Source organism: Stenella coeruleoalba (assembly GCF_951394435.1).
Source record: "Stenella coeruleoalba genome assembly, chromosome: 1".
Classification (NCBI taxonomy): domain Eukaryota; kingdom Metazoa; phylum Chordata; class Mammalia; order Artiodactyla; family Delphinidae; genus Stenella; species Stenella coeruleoalba.
In genome coordinates this window covers 163,203,314-163,218,621 of record NC_137169.1, presented here as the reverse complement: position 1 = coordinate 163,218,621, position 15,308 = coordinate 163,203,314, and the positions used below count along the sequence as shown (strand labels likewise).

At 37.4% G+C, this 15,308-nt stretch overlaps 1 protein-coding gene across 1 annotated transcript in view; it reads right to left on the bottom strand.

Annotated features, from left to right (window-relative positions):
• CR1 (complement C3b/C4b receptor 1 (Knops blood group)) overlaps window positions 1-15,308 on the bottom strand; it is a gene marked incomplete at both ends in the record, with an annotated part of 113,398 nt that overhangs the window by 88,630 nt on the left and 9,460 nt on the right. The window contains one exon of the mRNA XM_079905199.1: window positions 13,230-13,315. Coding sequence (XP_079761325.1) covers window positions 13,230-13,315 — 86 coding nt within the window. The remainder of the gene's footprint in view (window positions 1-13,229; window positions 13,316-15,308) is intronic.

Here is a 15,308-nt window from a genome sequence, read left to right as displayed (position 1 = left end):
CCAATATTATCTCTTCCATTCGACATTGTACTGGAGTTTCTAGCCAATACAATAAAATAAAAGAAATAAATAAAATAAACAGGAAAGGAAAGAATTTAAAAATATGATAATTATTCACAAATGACATGATTGTTTATGCAGCATATCAAAAAGAATAGGCAGATAAACTATTGAATTTAAAAGAAAATTTAGCAAAATTGCTGGATTCAAGGTCAAATGATTGCATGTTTAAGAAATAAACAATTAGAAAATAAAATTTTGAAAAAGATATCTAGGAATAAATCTAATAAATGATGTTCAAGACTTCTATAATGTAAACTGGAATATATTAAGAGAAATTAAAGAAGACTTCAAAAATGGAGGGATATATCATGTTCATGAATTTAAAACTCAAAAATGTAAATATGTTAATGGTCCACAAATTGATCTACTGAGTCAATAGAAACCCAATACAAATTCAAGAAGGATTTTGTGTGTGTGTGTGTGTGTGTGTGTGTAAACTGACAAGCTGATTCTAAATTTTATATGGAAATGCAAAGGGCCAAGAATTATCATGTAAATCTTGAAAGTAAATGGTTAGAGGATATGAGCCACCAGATATCAGTCTTAATATAATTCTATAGAAATGAAAACAGTGTAGTAAATAAACCAAAGGAAGAGAACCTCTCTGGAATGAGATTCACATATCACATCACCTGACTCATGGGCATTGTGGTATATAAGGAATGGTCCTTTTAAATAAATGTTATTAGATTAATTGTCTATCCAACAGGGAAAAAAAACACAAAAAATGAATACTTTGACCATACTCCACACCATACAAAAAATAAATCTGAGATGAATCACAGACTTAAACAAGAAAAATAAAATGATAGGCAAAGATTTTTTTTAAGTAGAACAGAGAAAGCAGTAACTAGAAAGGAAAAGACTCATAATTAGACATTATTAAAATGTATTTCTATTACCAAGGACATCATTAAGAAAGCAGAAAGACAAGTTATAGCCTGGAAGAAAATTTTTGTGTTACATTTATTGGAAAATCTGAGAATATGTAAAGAACTTCTACAGAACAATAAAGAGATACACAAACAGGTAAACATTGGGGAAAAGTTTTAAACAGGCATTCATAAGTGTATGCAAAGGTACTCAGCATCAGTCATTAGGAAAATGCAAATTAAAAACCACAGTGAGCCACCAGAATAGCTAATATTTAAACAATTGATAAATAACAAGTTTCAAAGGATGTGGAGCAGCTGGACCTTTCATATGCTTCTGGTGGAAGTGTAAATTTGTACAACCATTTTATAAAATCTTTTGGCAGTATCTACTAAAACTGAATATATTTATACCCAGCAATTCCACTTATAGAAATATAAACAATTTATATAGGTTTGCATGTATATAAATATGTATAGATTTGCATATATATAAAGATTCTCAAACTTATATAGATTTACATATGTACCTGTAAGAAATACTGCTGATATTTAAACAGCTGAATTTACAAATTAATTAAATACAATATAGCAATAGAAAAGATCCAATTAATCCTACATGCAACAACATGGATGAGTCTCCTAAGTATAACACTGAGCAGAAGCTGGACACAGGAATACACATCTTTTTGTTCCTTTAATATAAAATTTAAGAAGAGGCAGAGCTAATCTTTGGTGATAGAGGGCAGAATAATAGTTACTTTGGGAAGATAATAACTGAGAAAGGGCAAGATGGGGAGTTTGAGGTGCTGTTAATGTTCTATGTCTTATCTGAGTGCTATTTACATGGGTGCGTTCACTTTGTAAAAATTCAATGAACTGAATTAATAAGATTGTGCACTTTAATATATGTTAAACTTCAATAAAAAGTATACACAGTGTGAAAAAATTGTTGGGAGAAAAAGACCATCTAACAAAGTAAATTCCAGGCCACAAGGCTTTATTGATGAATTATTTCAAATATCTAAAAAAGAATTAATGCCAATCTCACCTAAAACTTACAGGGAAACAGATATATGGAATACTACCAGCTGGCTTTATGAGACTATCATAAATTTGATACTAAAATCAGATAAAAACATTACAAGAAAGAAAATTACAGTCTAATCTCTAAAAAATATTAAGAATGGAGTAATAAAAGTGTTCTAAAATTAGTGGTGCTGGTTACACAAGTATGAATATACCAAAAATCATTGAACTGTATACTTTAAAAGGGTAATTTTATGGTATGTGAATTGTGTCTCAAACAAAAGCATATTAAACAACTAATAAAAATTATAAAATATTATGACCAAGCTGATTTATTTCAAGAATGTAAAATTGGAATTTGAATCAGTTTGTCTTTCAAATTTCTTAGCAATGAAGAGCATAAGGGAACTTCCTTAATCTGAAAATGGGTAGCTACAAAAAAACCTACAACACATACCAGATTAATAGTGAAATATTTGATTGAATCTTTCCCTTTGAGATGGGGAACAAAACAAGGATGCCTTCTAGCCCCCAATGTGAAATGTTACACTGGTGGTCTACCTAGTGAAAGAAAGAAAGGAAGAAAGAAAGAGAGGAAGGAAGGAAGGAAGGAAGGGAGGGAGGGAGGGAGGGAGGGAGGGAAGGAGGGAGGAAGGAATGAAGAGAGAGTTCCCTGGTGGTCCAGTGGTTAGGACTCAGTGCTTTCACTGCCATGGGCCCAGGTTCAATCCCTGGTTGGGGAATTAAGATCCCAGAAATCATGTAGCATGGAAAAAACAAAAAACAAACAAACAAAAAAAAAACAGAAAGAAAGATAGAACAAGGAAGAAAGGGATAGAGAAAGAAAAGAAAGAAGCAGGAGGAAGAGGAGGAAGAGGGAGGGAGACAGAAAGTTTGTAGTTATCTACTGTTTTTGTACAATGTCATCAAGGCTAAATTGGAGCTAGTTTTCCCAGACTTACTTTGTTTGTATGGTTCTAGGTTGGGGTTAGAGTTTGAGAAATTGGCATGAAATGCAAGGTAGAAATGAAGCAACAGCTGTTCCACTCTGAAGGTCATCCTTGGTCAGAGGTGGCAAGGGGACAAATGCACCAAACAAATGGACAGGTTCCCATTTGTTCTTGCTCTCCTTATTTCTGCATCCAGCTCTCCTTAACTGCTGGTCCTGCTTACCTACAGTGATTCCAACCCAGTCTCAGATGCTTCACTGTGAGGTTACAGAAGCGGTAGTCATGAAGAGCAAAAAACTTTTATAGATTTCTAACACCAGCCCTCTTCCCATTTCTACCCCAGCAGTCAGATGTGCTTAGCTTCCTGAAAGCCCCAACTCCAAGACAGCTGGTTAGTGATTTTTCTGATCTTTTTAGAGCAGTTTCTCATGAAACTGGATAAAGTTTAATTCCATAATAAATCTCTTATTTCATAATACCAATAGTAGTTCTGCTTCCATATTTGGACCAAAATTTATCCCAGAGTAACAGAAGAGTCTGGGATTGGTTCTTTGATACGACTGGAATTAAAGGAATTAACATTGCCCATGAAAAAGGGCACACAAGTAGTTTATGGAGCGTAGAGAAAGAAGATCACCTCAGTTAACACCCACAGATATCTACAATCAATCGAAGCAAGGTTTTGGGTGACCAAGTGGTTGCTGTCCTAGAACATTTTAAGGAAGGCAAATAATGGAGTTGGTTGTGTACTTCTAAGTGCACCAGAGAACTTAAGAGAAAGAAAATTGTGAGTACAAAGCTTTAAATTCCTGCTCAAGGTCTGGATCTGGAAGCTTCTACATCTGCCCTAAAAGAAACACTTGTATCCTGTAGCCACAGGGCCAAGATTCCTGAAAAACAAACACACCACCTAATCCTGTGGCTGAACTGCAATGCAAATTGAATTCACAATTTCAGAATCTCTTACGCTAAAGTTTGGGCATTGATTAGAAAAAGAAAGACTCTGAAAATTGAGATGGAGATATATGGAAAAATTCTAATGAAACAGAATACCTTGAACCTGGAAATTCTGCCGAGAGAAGACCTTCAAGATGGCAGAGAAGTAAGACATGGAGAGTACCTTCCTCTGCACAAATACATCAAAAATACATCTACATGTGGAACCACTCCTACAGAACACCTACTGAATGCTGGCAGAAGACCTCAGACTTCCCAAAAGGCAAGAAAATCCCCACGTACCTGGGTAGGGCAAAAGAAAAAAGAAAAAACAGAGACAAAACAACAGGGACGAGACCTGTACTTCTGGGAGGGAGCTGTGAAGAAGGAAAAGTTTCCACACACTAGGAAGCCCCTTCACTGGTGGAGATGGGAGGTGGGCATGAGGAAAGCTTCAGAGCCATATAAGACAGTGCAGAAACAGGGGTGTAGAGGGCAAAGTGGAGAGATTCCCACACAGAGGATCAGTGCTGACCAGCACTCACCAGCCTGAGAGGCTTGTCTGCTCACCCGCCAGGGTGGGTGGGGTCTGGGAGCTGAGGCTCCGGCTTCGGAGGTCAGATCCCAGGGAGAGGACTGGGGTTGGCTGCGTGAACACAGCCTGAAGTGGGCCAGTGTGCTACAGCTAGCCAGGAGGGAGTGTGGAAAAAAGTATAGACCTGCCTAAGGGGCAAGAGACCATTGTTTCAGGGTACACAAGGAGAGGGGATTCCTTCCCTGTCTGCCCACAGAAGGCAGAGCACCGTCTAAACAAGCTCCAGAGACAGGCGTGAGCCATGGCTATCAGCTCAGACCCCAGAGATGGGCATGAAATGCTAACACTGCGGCTGCAGCCACCAAGAATCCTGTATGCAAGCACAGGTCACTATCCACACCCCACTGGGAGCCTGTGCAACACACCACTGCCAGGGTCCTGTGATCCAGAGACAACTTTCCCAGGTGAACACACAGTGCGCCTCAGGCTGTTGCAACACCACGCTGGCCTCTGTCGCCACAGGCTCACTACGCATTCCAGTTATAACTACCGTACCCCTCCCTCCCTGCTCCAGCCTCAGTGAGCCACTGCCCCCTAATCGGCTTCTGCTTAAACCCTGTCTGGTCTGGGTGGGAACAGATGCCTGAGGGCAAGCTACATGTAGAGGTAGGGCCAAAACCAAAGCTGAACCTCAGGAGCTGTGCGAACAAAGAAGAGAAAGGGAAATTGCTCCGTGCAGCCTCAGGAGCAGCGGATTAAATCCCCACAATCAACTTGAGGTACCCTGCATCTGTGGAATACCTGAATGGACAATGAATCATCCCAAAATTGAGGCGGTAGACTTTGGGAGCAACTGTAGACTTGGGGTTTGCTGTCTGTGATTGATTTGTTTCTGATTTTTATGTTTATCTTAGTATAGTTTTTAGCACTTGTTATAATTGGTGGATTTGTTTATTGCTCTCTTCTTTCTATTATTATTATTTTTCAATTGCAATAATTTTTTTTTCTTAAATTGTTTTTTCTTTCTTTTTTTCTCCCTTTTCTTCTGAGCCATGTGGCTGACAGGGTCTTGGTGCTGAGGCCTGGCATCAGGCCTGAGCCTTTGAGGTCGAAGAGCCAAGTTCAGGACATTGGAAAACCAGAGATGTCCCACCCCACATAATATCAATCGGCAAGAGCTCTCACACAGATCTCCATCTCAACAATAAGACACAACACCACCGAACAGCCAGCAAGCTCCAGTGCTAGATGCCCCATGCCAATCAACTAGCAAGACAGGAATACAACCCCACCCATTAGCAGAGAGGCTGCCTAAATCATACTAAGTTCACAGACACCCGAAAACGCACCACAGGACGTGGCACTGCCCACGAGAAAGACAAGATCCAGCCCCCTCACCAGAACACAGGCACCAGTCCCCTCCACCAAAAAGCCTACACGAGCAACTGAGCCAACCTCACCCACTGGGGGCAGACACCAAAAACAATGGGGACTACGAACCTGCAGCCTGCAAAAAGGAGACCCCAAACACAGTAACTTAAACAAAATGAGAAGACAGAGAAGTATGCAGCAGATGAAGGCACAAGGTAAAAACTTACCAGACTAAACAAATGAAGAGGAAATAGGCAGTCTACCTGAAAAAGAATTCAGAGTAACGATAGTAGAGATGATCCAAAACCTTGGAAATAGAATGGAGAAAATACAAGAAACATCTAACAAGGACCGAGAAGAACTAAAGAGCAAACAAAAAATGATGAAAAACACAGTAAATGAAATTAAAAATTCTCAAGAAGGAATCAGTAGCAGAATAACTGAGGCAGAAGAATGGATAAGTGACCTGGAAGGTAAAATAGTAGAAATAACTACCACAGAGCAGAATAAAGGAAACAAAATGAAAAGAATAGAGGACAGTCTCAGAGACTTCTGGGACAACATTAAACACACCAACATTCGAATTAGCGGTCCCAGAAGAAGAAAAGAAAAAGAAACAGACTGAGAATATACTTGAAGATATTAGAGTTGAAAACTTCCCTAACATGGGAAAGGTAATAGTCAATCAAGTCTAGGAAGCACAGAAAGCCCCATACAGGATATATCCAACGTGAAACACACCAAGACACATATTAATCAAACTATCAAAAATTAAATGCAAAGAAAAAATATTAAAAGCAGCAAAGGAAAAGCAACATAAAACATAGAAGGAAATCTCCATAAGGTAAACAGATGATCTTTCAGCAGAAACTCTGCAAGTCAGAAGGGAGTGGCAGGACATATTTAAAGTGATAAAAGGGAAAAACCTACAACCAACATTACTCTACCCAGCAAGGATCTCATTCAGATTCGAGGAGAAATTGAAACCTTTACAGACAAGCAAAAGCTAACAGAATTCAGCACAACCAAACCAGCTTTACAAAAAATGCTAACAGAATTTCTCTAGGCAGGAAACACAAGAGAAGGAAAAGACCTACGATAACAAACCCAAAACAATTAAGAAAATGGTAATAGGAACATACATATCGATAGTCACCTTAAAGTAGATGGATTAAATGCACCAACCAAAAGACATACACTGGCTGATGGATACAAAAACAAGACCCATATGTATGCTGCTACAAGAGACCCACTTCAGACCTAAGACACACACAGATTGAAAGTGAGGGGATGGAAAAAGATATTACATGCAAATGGAAATCAAAAGAAAGTTGGAGTAGCAATTCTCATATCAGATAAAATACACTTTAAATTAAGACACGTACAAGAGACAAAGAAGGACACTACATAATGATCCAGGGATCAATCCAAGAGGAAGATATAACAATTGTAAATATTTATGCACCCAACATAGGAGTACCTTAATACATAAGGCAAATGCCAACAGCCATAAAAGTGCAAATCGACAGTAACACAATCATAGTAGGGACTTTAACACCCCACTTTTACTAATGGGCAGATCATCCAAAATGAAAATAAATAAGGAAACACAAGCTTTAAATGATACATTAAACAAGATGAACTTAATTGACATTTATAGGACATTCCATCCAAAAACAACAGAATACACTTTCTTCTTAAGTGCTCATGGAACATTCTCCAGCATAGATTATATCTTGGGTCACAAATCAAGCCTTGGTAAATTTAAGAATATTGAAATCATATCAAGTATCTTTTCCAAGCACAACATTATAAGACTAGATATCAACCACAGGAAAAAAATATGTAAAAAATACAAACACATGGAGGCTGACTAAACAATACACTACTTAATAACCAAGAGATCACTAAAGAAATCAAAGAGGAAATCAAAATACCTAGAAACAAATGACAATGAAAACACAATGACCCAAAAGCTATGTGATACAGCAAAAGTAATTCTAAGAGGGAAGTTTTTAGTAATACAACCTTACCTCAAGAAACAAGAAACACCTCAAATAAACAACCTAACCTTACACCTAAAGCAATTAGAGAAACAAGAACAAAAAAACCCCACAATTAGCAGAAAGAAAGAAATCATAAAGATCAGCTCAGAAATAAATGAAAAAGAAATAAAGGAAACAATAGCAAAGATCAATAAAACTAAAAGCTGGTTCCTTGAGAAGATAAACAAAATAAACCATTAGCCAGACTCATCAAGAACAAAAGGGAGAAGACTCAAATCAATAGAATTAGAAATGAAAAAGGAGAAGTAACAACTGACACTGCAGAAATACAAAGGATCATGAGAGATTACTTCAAGCAACTCTATGCCAATAAAATGGAAAACCTGGAAGAAATTGACAAATTCTTAGAAAAGCACATCCTTCTGAGACTGAACCAGGAAGAAATAGAAGATATAAGCAGGCCAATCACAAGTACTGAAATTGAGACTGTGATTAAAAATCTTCCAACAAACAAAAGCTCAGGACCAGATGCCTTCACAGGCAAATTCATCAAACATTTAGAGAAGAGCTAAGCACCTATCCTTCTCAAACTCTTCCAAAACATAGCAGAGGGAGGAACAACCTCAAACTCATTCTAAGAGGCCACCATCACCCTGATACCAAAACCAGACAAAGTTGTCACAAAGAAAGAAATCTACAGGCCAATATCACTGATGAGCATAGATGCAAAAATCCTCAACAACATACAGGCAAACAGAATCCAACAGCGCATTAAAAGGATCATACACCATGATCAACTGGAGTTTATCCCAGGAATTCAAGGATTCTTCAATATACACAAATCAATCAATGTGATACATCATATTAACAAACTGAAGGATAAAAACCATATGATCATCTCAATAGATGCAGAAAAAGTGTTCAACAAAATTCAACACCCATTTATCATAAAAACCCTCCAGAAAGTAGGCATAGAGGGAAGTTACCTCAACATAATAAAAGCCATATATGACAAACCAATAACCAGCATCGTTCTCAATTGTGAAAAACTTAAACCATTTCCTCTAAGATCAGGAACAAGACAATGTTGCCCACTCTCAGCCCTATTATTCAACATAGTATTGGAAGTTTTAGCCACAGCAATCAGAGAAGAAAAAGAAATAAAAGGAATCCAAATCAGAAAAGAAGTAAAATGGTCACTGTTTGCAGATGGCATGATACTATACATACAGAATCCTAAAGATGCTACCAGAAAACTACTAGAGCTAATCAATGAATTTGGTAAAGTAGCAGGATACAAAATTAATGCACAGAAATCTCTGGCATTCCTATACACTAATGATGAAAATTCTGAAAAAGAAATTAAGGAAACACTCCCATTTACCACTGCAACAAAAAGAATAAAATACCTAGGAATAAACCTACGTAAGGAAACAAAAGACCTGCATGCAGAAAACTATAAGACACTGATGAAAGGAATTAAAGCTGATACAAACAGATGGAGAGGTATACCATGTTCTTGGACTGGAAGAATCAACATTGTGAAAATGACTCTACTATCCAAAGCAATCTACAGATTCAAGGCAATCCCTATCAAACTACCAATGGCATTTTCACAGAAGTAGAACAAAAGATTACACAATTTGTGTGGAAACACAAAAGACTCCGAATAGCCAAAGCAATCTTGAGGAAAAAAAAAAAAACGAAGGTGGAAGAATCAGACTCCCTGATTTCAGACTATTCTACAAAGCTCCAGTAATCAAGACAGTATGGTACTGGCACAAAAACAGAAACATAGATCAATGGAACAGGACAGAAAGCCCCGACATAAACCCACACACATATGGTCACCTTATTTTTTATAAAGGAGGCAAGAATATATAATGGAGAAAGGACAGCCTCTTCAACAAATGGTGCTGGGAAAACTGGCATGCTACATGTAAAAGAATGAAATTAGAACACTCCCTAACACCATACACAAAAATAAACTCAAAATGGATTAAAGACCTAAATGTAAGGCCAGACACTATAAAACTCTTAGCTGAAAATATAGGCAGAACACTCTATGACATAAATCACAGCAAGATCCTTTTTGACTCACCTGCTAGAGAAATGGAAATAAAAAGAAAAGTAAACAAATGGGACCTAATGAAACCTAAAAGCTTTTTCACAGCAAACGAAACCATAAGCAAGACAAAAAGACAACCTCAGAATGGGAGAAAATATTTTCAAATGAAGCAACTGACAAAGGATTCATCTCCAAAATTTACAAGCAGCTCAATATCAGAAAAACAAACAACCCAATCGAAAAATGGGCAGAAGACCTAAATAGATATTTCTCCAAAGAAGCTATACAGATTGCCAACAAACACATGAAAGGATGCTCAACATCACTAATCATTAGAGAAATGCAAATCAAATCTACAATGAGGTATCACCTCACACTGGTCAGAATGGCCATCATCAAGAAATCTACAAACAATAAATGTTGGAGAGGGTGTGGCGAAAAGGGAACCCTCTTGCACTGTTGGTGGGATGTAAATTGACACAGCCACTCTGGAGAACAGTATGGAGGTTCCTTAAAAAACTAAAAATAGAACTACCATACCACCCAGCAATCCCACTACTGGGCATATTCCCTGAGAAAACCATAATTCAAAAAGAGTCATGTACCACAATGTTCATTTCAGCTCTATTTACAATAGCTGGGACATGGAAACAACCTAAGTGTCCATCGACAGATGAATGAATAAAGGAGATGTGCCACATATATACAATGGAATATTACTCAGCCATAAAAAGAAACAAAATTGAGTTATTTGTAGTGAGGTAGATGGACCTAGAGTCTGTCATACAGAGTAATGTAAGTCAGAAAGAGAAAAACAAATACCATATGCCAACACATATATATGGAATCTAAAAAGAAAAGGTTCTGATGAACCTAGGGGCAGGACAGGAATAAAGACAGACATAGAGAATGCACTTGAGTACACGGTAAGTGGGAAGGTTAAGCTGGGATGAAGTGAGAGAGTAGCATTGATATATATACACTACCAAATATAAAATAGCTAGCTAGTGGGAAACAGCTGCATAGCACAGGGAGGTCAGCTCGGTGCTTTGTGACCACCTAGAGGGGTGGCATAGGGAGGGTGGGAGGGAGATGCAAGAGGGAGGCGATGTGAGGATATATATGTATGCATACAGCTGATTTGCTTTTTTATACAGCAGAAACTAACACAACATTGTAAAGCAATTATACTCCAATAAAGATGTTTAAAAAATTGTAACCACAAAGAAAAGTAAATAATTGTAAATACAAAAAAAAAAAAAAGAAGATACACAGATGGCAAAAAAGAAAACAAGAAATTCTGCCAAGCCTCCTTTGCCAGAAGGAGAGCCTTCCTCCCTGATCTGAGGAGAAAAGCCTCCTCTTGCCTGAAGAAACTAACAGCCTCTCCTGAGGTAGCTGTCCTGATAGGACTGCCATGGAAAATACAGAATGCTCTATTAAATTTGAATTTCAGAAAAACAAGAAAATTTCTAAGTATATCCCAAATATTGCATGGCACATATTTATACTACAGAAATATTTGTTGCTTCTCTGAATTCAAATTTAATTGGGCATCTTGCATTTTTATTTACTAAGTCTGGCAACCCAAATTGCAAGAACTGATGATTTTCCTCAGGACCTATCCCTACCACCTTGCATTGTTTCTAGTCCTCTAACCAGATTCAAGCCCTGACAGGACCAGGGAGATTTGGGGAAATAAAACTTATGACCTATGAGAAAGTATAAAATACAGCAAAAGAATTGAGATTCTGAATTCAATGTGTTAGTTTGAGTGTGGCCTAACAGAATGAAGTTGAAAAGCAGAACATTATTAGTATACTGCAGAGGAAAACATCCTGTGGCCTAGGGACTTAGGAATGCTAGAGTGGATTTATTATGTAAGACCTGTTCATCTACTCCCTAATTATCTCCATGGTGCACATAGGTTGAAAGTGAGACCTTTTACCCAAGGCTTTGAGAAATACATTTATGCAAAAGTTTCAGCATCCTTGAAGAACTCTGTGATGGCTATTCTCCATAGGCCAGGAATGACAGTGGGAATGGTAGCTATTAAATGGGGTTACCTGAATCCAATGGGGATGAAAGGACCTCAGGGTTGCAGAGGCCAAGTGGTAACACTTAACTGTCAGAGACAACTGAAGCAGAAATCAGAATGATTTTCCTGCAAAGATCTTTATCATTGGCTCATTGATCATGGAATCTCTAAAACTGAAGTAGATGGATACTGGTCTAAAGTTTTAGTTGATTTGTATTAGCAAAGAAGATCTAGGTCTAGTGGACAGAAGCCTGACTTGAATCACTACAAAAGAGAGTTTTGGTTATTTATCAACCAATTCTAAGACTTGAGAACCAATTTAGAGACCCAGAGCAGCTTCAATAAAACAGGAGACTGGCTCTTCTTGAGGAAGAGGAAGCACCTGCTGCACAGCCAAAATGTATACTGTAAGTTTCCTCCCTACCCTTCACCAAGGAGGCTTAAAGCCACTTGTCAGGGTTGGATATAGAAAAGGTTACAGAATTATAGATAGAGACAAAAAAATGGAAATATGTCAAGATGTATTATTTTTAATATAATGAGATCTTCTATAGTCTTGTATAAATTGTGTATAAAACGTACTATTTTGTCATCTGATTTTCTTCACAGAAATAGATATAATAATCATCTGTATAAATATTAAGTGCTTTTCCATAATATCTTTTTATGGCTGAATAACTTTTCAATGTATGGATGTATTTCTTCTAATTCTGCATGGCTATTTTATGCTTCTTAGGGAATTCTCTGTAGTCACTTTTGACATGTCTTTTTGCTTCCAATAGGTTATTTCCAAACCATATTAGGGACCATGCAGTGCATTTAGGTTAGTTTAACATGTTTGCCATTATAAAGTATGCTGCAATAAAAAGTTTACAATCTGTTTATTTCCTAAGTATAAATTCTAAGAAGCGGGTCAAAATATAAGCCCATTTTTGAGGCTCATATTACATTATGACTTTCAAGAGAGTGTGTTGAACCATTGGCACATGAAAGTGTGAATTCCTCCACAGCTTCATCAAACCTCAAAGAGTATCACTTTAAAAATCTTTACTAATTTTTTAAGCAGGATGATTATTATACTGGGGATGGCAGAACCAACATAATTCCAAATTAATTGAAGTAAAAATAAAGTTTGAAGACTTTTATGCATTTAAGTCCCGAGGTTCAGAAAAGGCACAACCCAGGATAAAGATGAACTTAAGAAAACAGTTGCCAGGACCCCACATGTATTTTTGAGACCATTATAGCTGTCTGCAGACATCTGGATGACAGAATGCAAAAATCAATTAAGATTTTTATAACTCCAGGGGGAAAGTGAGAATTTATTGGTAAAGGTGATAGAAAAGAATATTTCAACTCACTCTCACAAATAGGTGGGTCATTATCCCAGGTGACAGAGTTGCCAGAGATGATGCATGCAGCAGAGGATTTACCAATGAGTCGGTATCTAGAGGCAAAGAATAATGAATGTTATATTCTAAATAAACACTTAATCCTGTTTAAATTGCTGCTTATAAGAGATTACAATCTTGGAAAATTTAGAAGGACAATTTCCATTTGTCAAAGTACTATTGCTTTCCCAACTTTTGTGTCTTTATCTGAACTTTAAAATTATCTTCTTCATGCCTTCTAAATTAGATGAGATCTCTCTTCTTTATTAGGTTAAGGCACATTTTTTATATACATCTAAGATAAATATGATTCATCAAACTATAGCCAAAGGAAATCCAAACAAGACAAAAACAGTTGAACACTTATTTCATATTATAAATGTTAAAGGCAGAAATTCTCAATTAGTACACCGCAAGCTGTTCAAAGTTTGCCATACAATTTGGAAAAACTGATGACATTTATTTTTACTTCAACTGAAATTTTCTATAGTCATGGTGTGTTGGGCTGAACCATTCATGAAAATTGGTGGAGAGTAAGGCCGAACTTGATACTACTACAGGTTAAGACAAATAGTGTCAAATAACAGTCAAGTGTTATTTGGTATAGCTGAGAACACTGCCTTATGAATATATAAGAAACTATGGCAGCACAAACTTTATTCAAACATCAAAATGGGTCAAATGGAGATCAAATGAAAAGAGCTGTGGATGTTCTTGAAGAAACCTGAAGCACTGTTACATTGAAGCAGTGGTTATGTTGTATTTATTAATGCCTTCAGTATTGTTTTCAGGTTTTTAATGCCTTCCAGTACACCATCAAAAATGAAGATATTCTAAATTGCACTGCAAACACACATACACACAAATAGATAACAAATGGAGTAAAGGAAAGCTGCAGTCTTTCCACTGTGTGTGCACCTCTTCCTTCCTGTTTGCCATAGGAGCGGAGAATCATGGAGACCCCTCTGGTTTTCGACTTCATAAAGATTATTTCTTAAAGTGCTCTTTTTGATTTTCTAATCAAGAGGATTGGGATAAAAATGGTGAAGCAAGTTCTACCTTGAGTCGGCAATTCTTCTAAAACGTTTTGTTTTGTTTTATTTTTTTGCATGTTGACACATGATAGAAGAATGATTTATTAGAACAAATTCCATAACAAATCATATAAAATAACCATTTTCTGAAACACATCCATAAGACCACTTGAGGACAAATGCACAGAGGTGCCTCCAAGAAGCCAGACAAATAAGTTACCAATCCCATGTCTGGTGTGAGTGGAGGAGCCCTCCTGCTGCTATCTTGAAGTCTAGGTCTCACCAACCAGGCTCTGCTGATGCTGCCATTGCAGGCAGAATAAGGCTCACATGCGGGGGCATGAGATATGCCAGCGCACCCAGGTTCCGCTATTGACACAGCTGCTGGTGGACTGGGACCTGCTGCTTCCCATGTGTGTGTGACATGCGAAGGATAGACTTCCCCCATCCCCAATTTCTCCTTATGCTGCTAATTTAGGCAGATTGGGCCACCACTATCACTAAGTATAGGTCTCCTTACTACATCCCTGCTGAGCTTTCCCTTCCCCAGTCCTTTAACAGGGGAGTAGGCTTCTCTCTCTCTCTGCTTGTTGACTGTTCTGGCTTACAGTCTTCTATAGCACCCATCCTGAGAGATAAAAAGAAAACGCAGGGAACTCACTGCAGGGTCATTCTTTAAGTTCTGGGGTCCCTAGCCAGTCCACTTTCTTTCTACCTTTTGTGGTCCTTTTATGATTGTATGTTGAACAATTTCTAGGGTATTTAACTATGTGTAGAGAGAGAAGCAGGGAAAAGTGAATCTGGAACTGGAAGTTCAATAACAGCTCTTTAAAAGCTGATTACAAAAGTTAATAGTCATTGTAGAAAAACTGTGAAAGATACAGAAAATTCCAGTAATGGAAAAAAATTACCTAAACTGTATCTTACAACATAGTTAATGGTTTAGAGAAGTGCTTCTCCAAAGTTTTATTTGCATAGAAATCACCAGGGGATCTTGTGAAAATACGATTCTGAT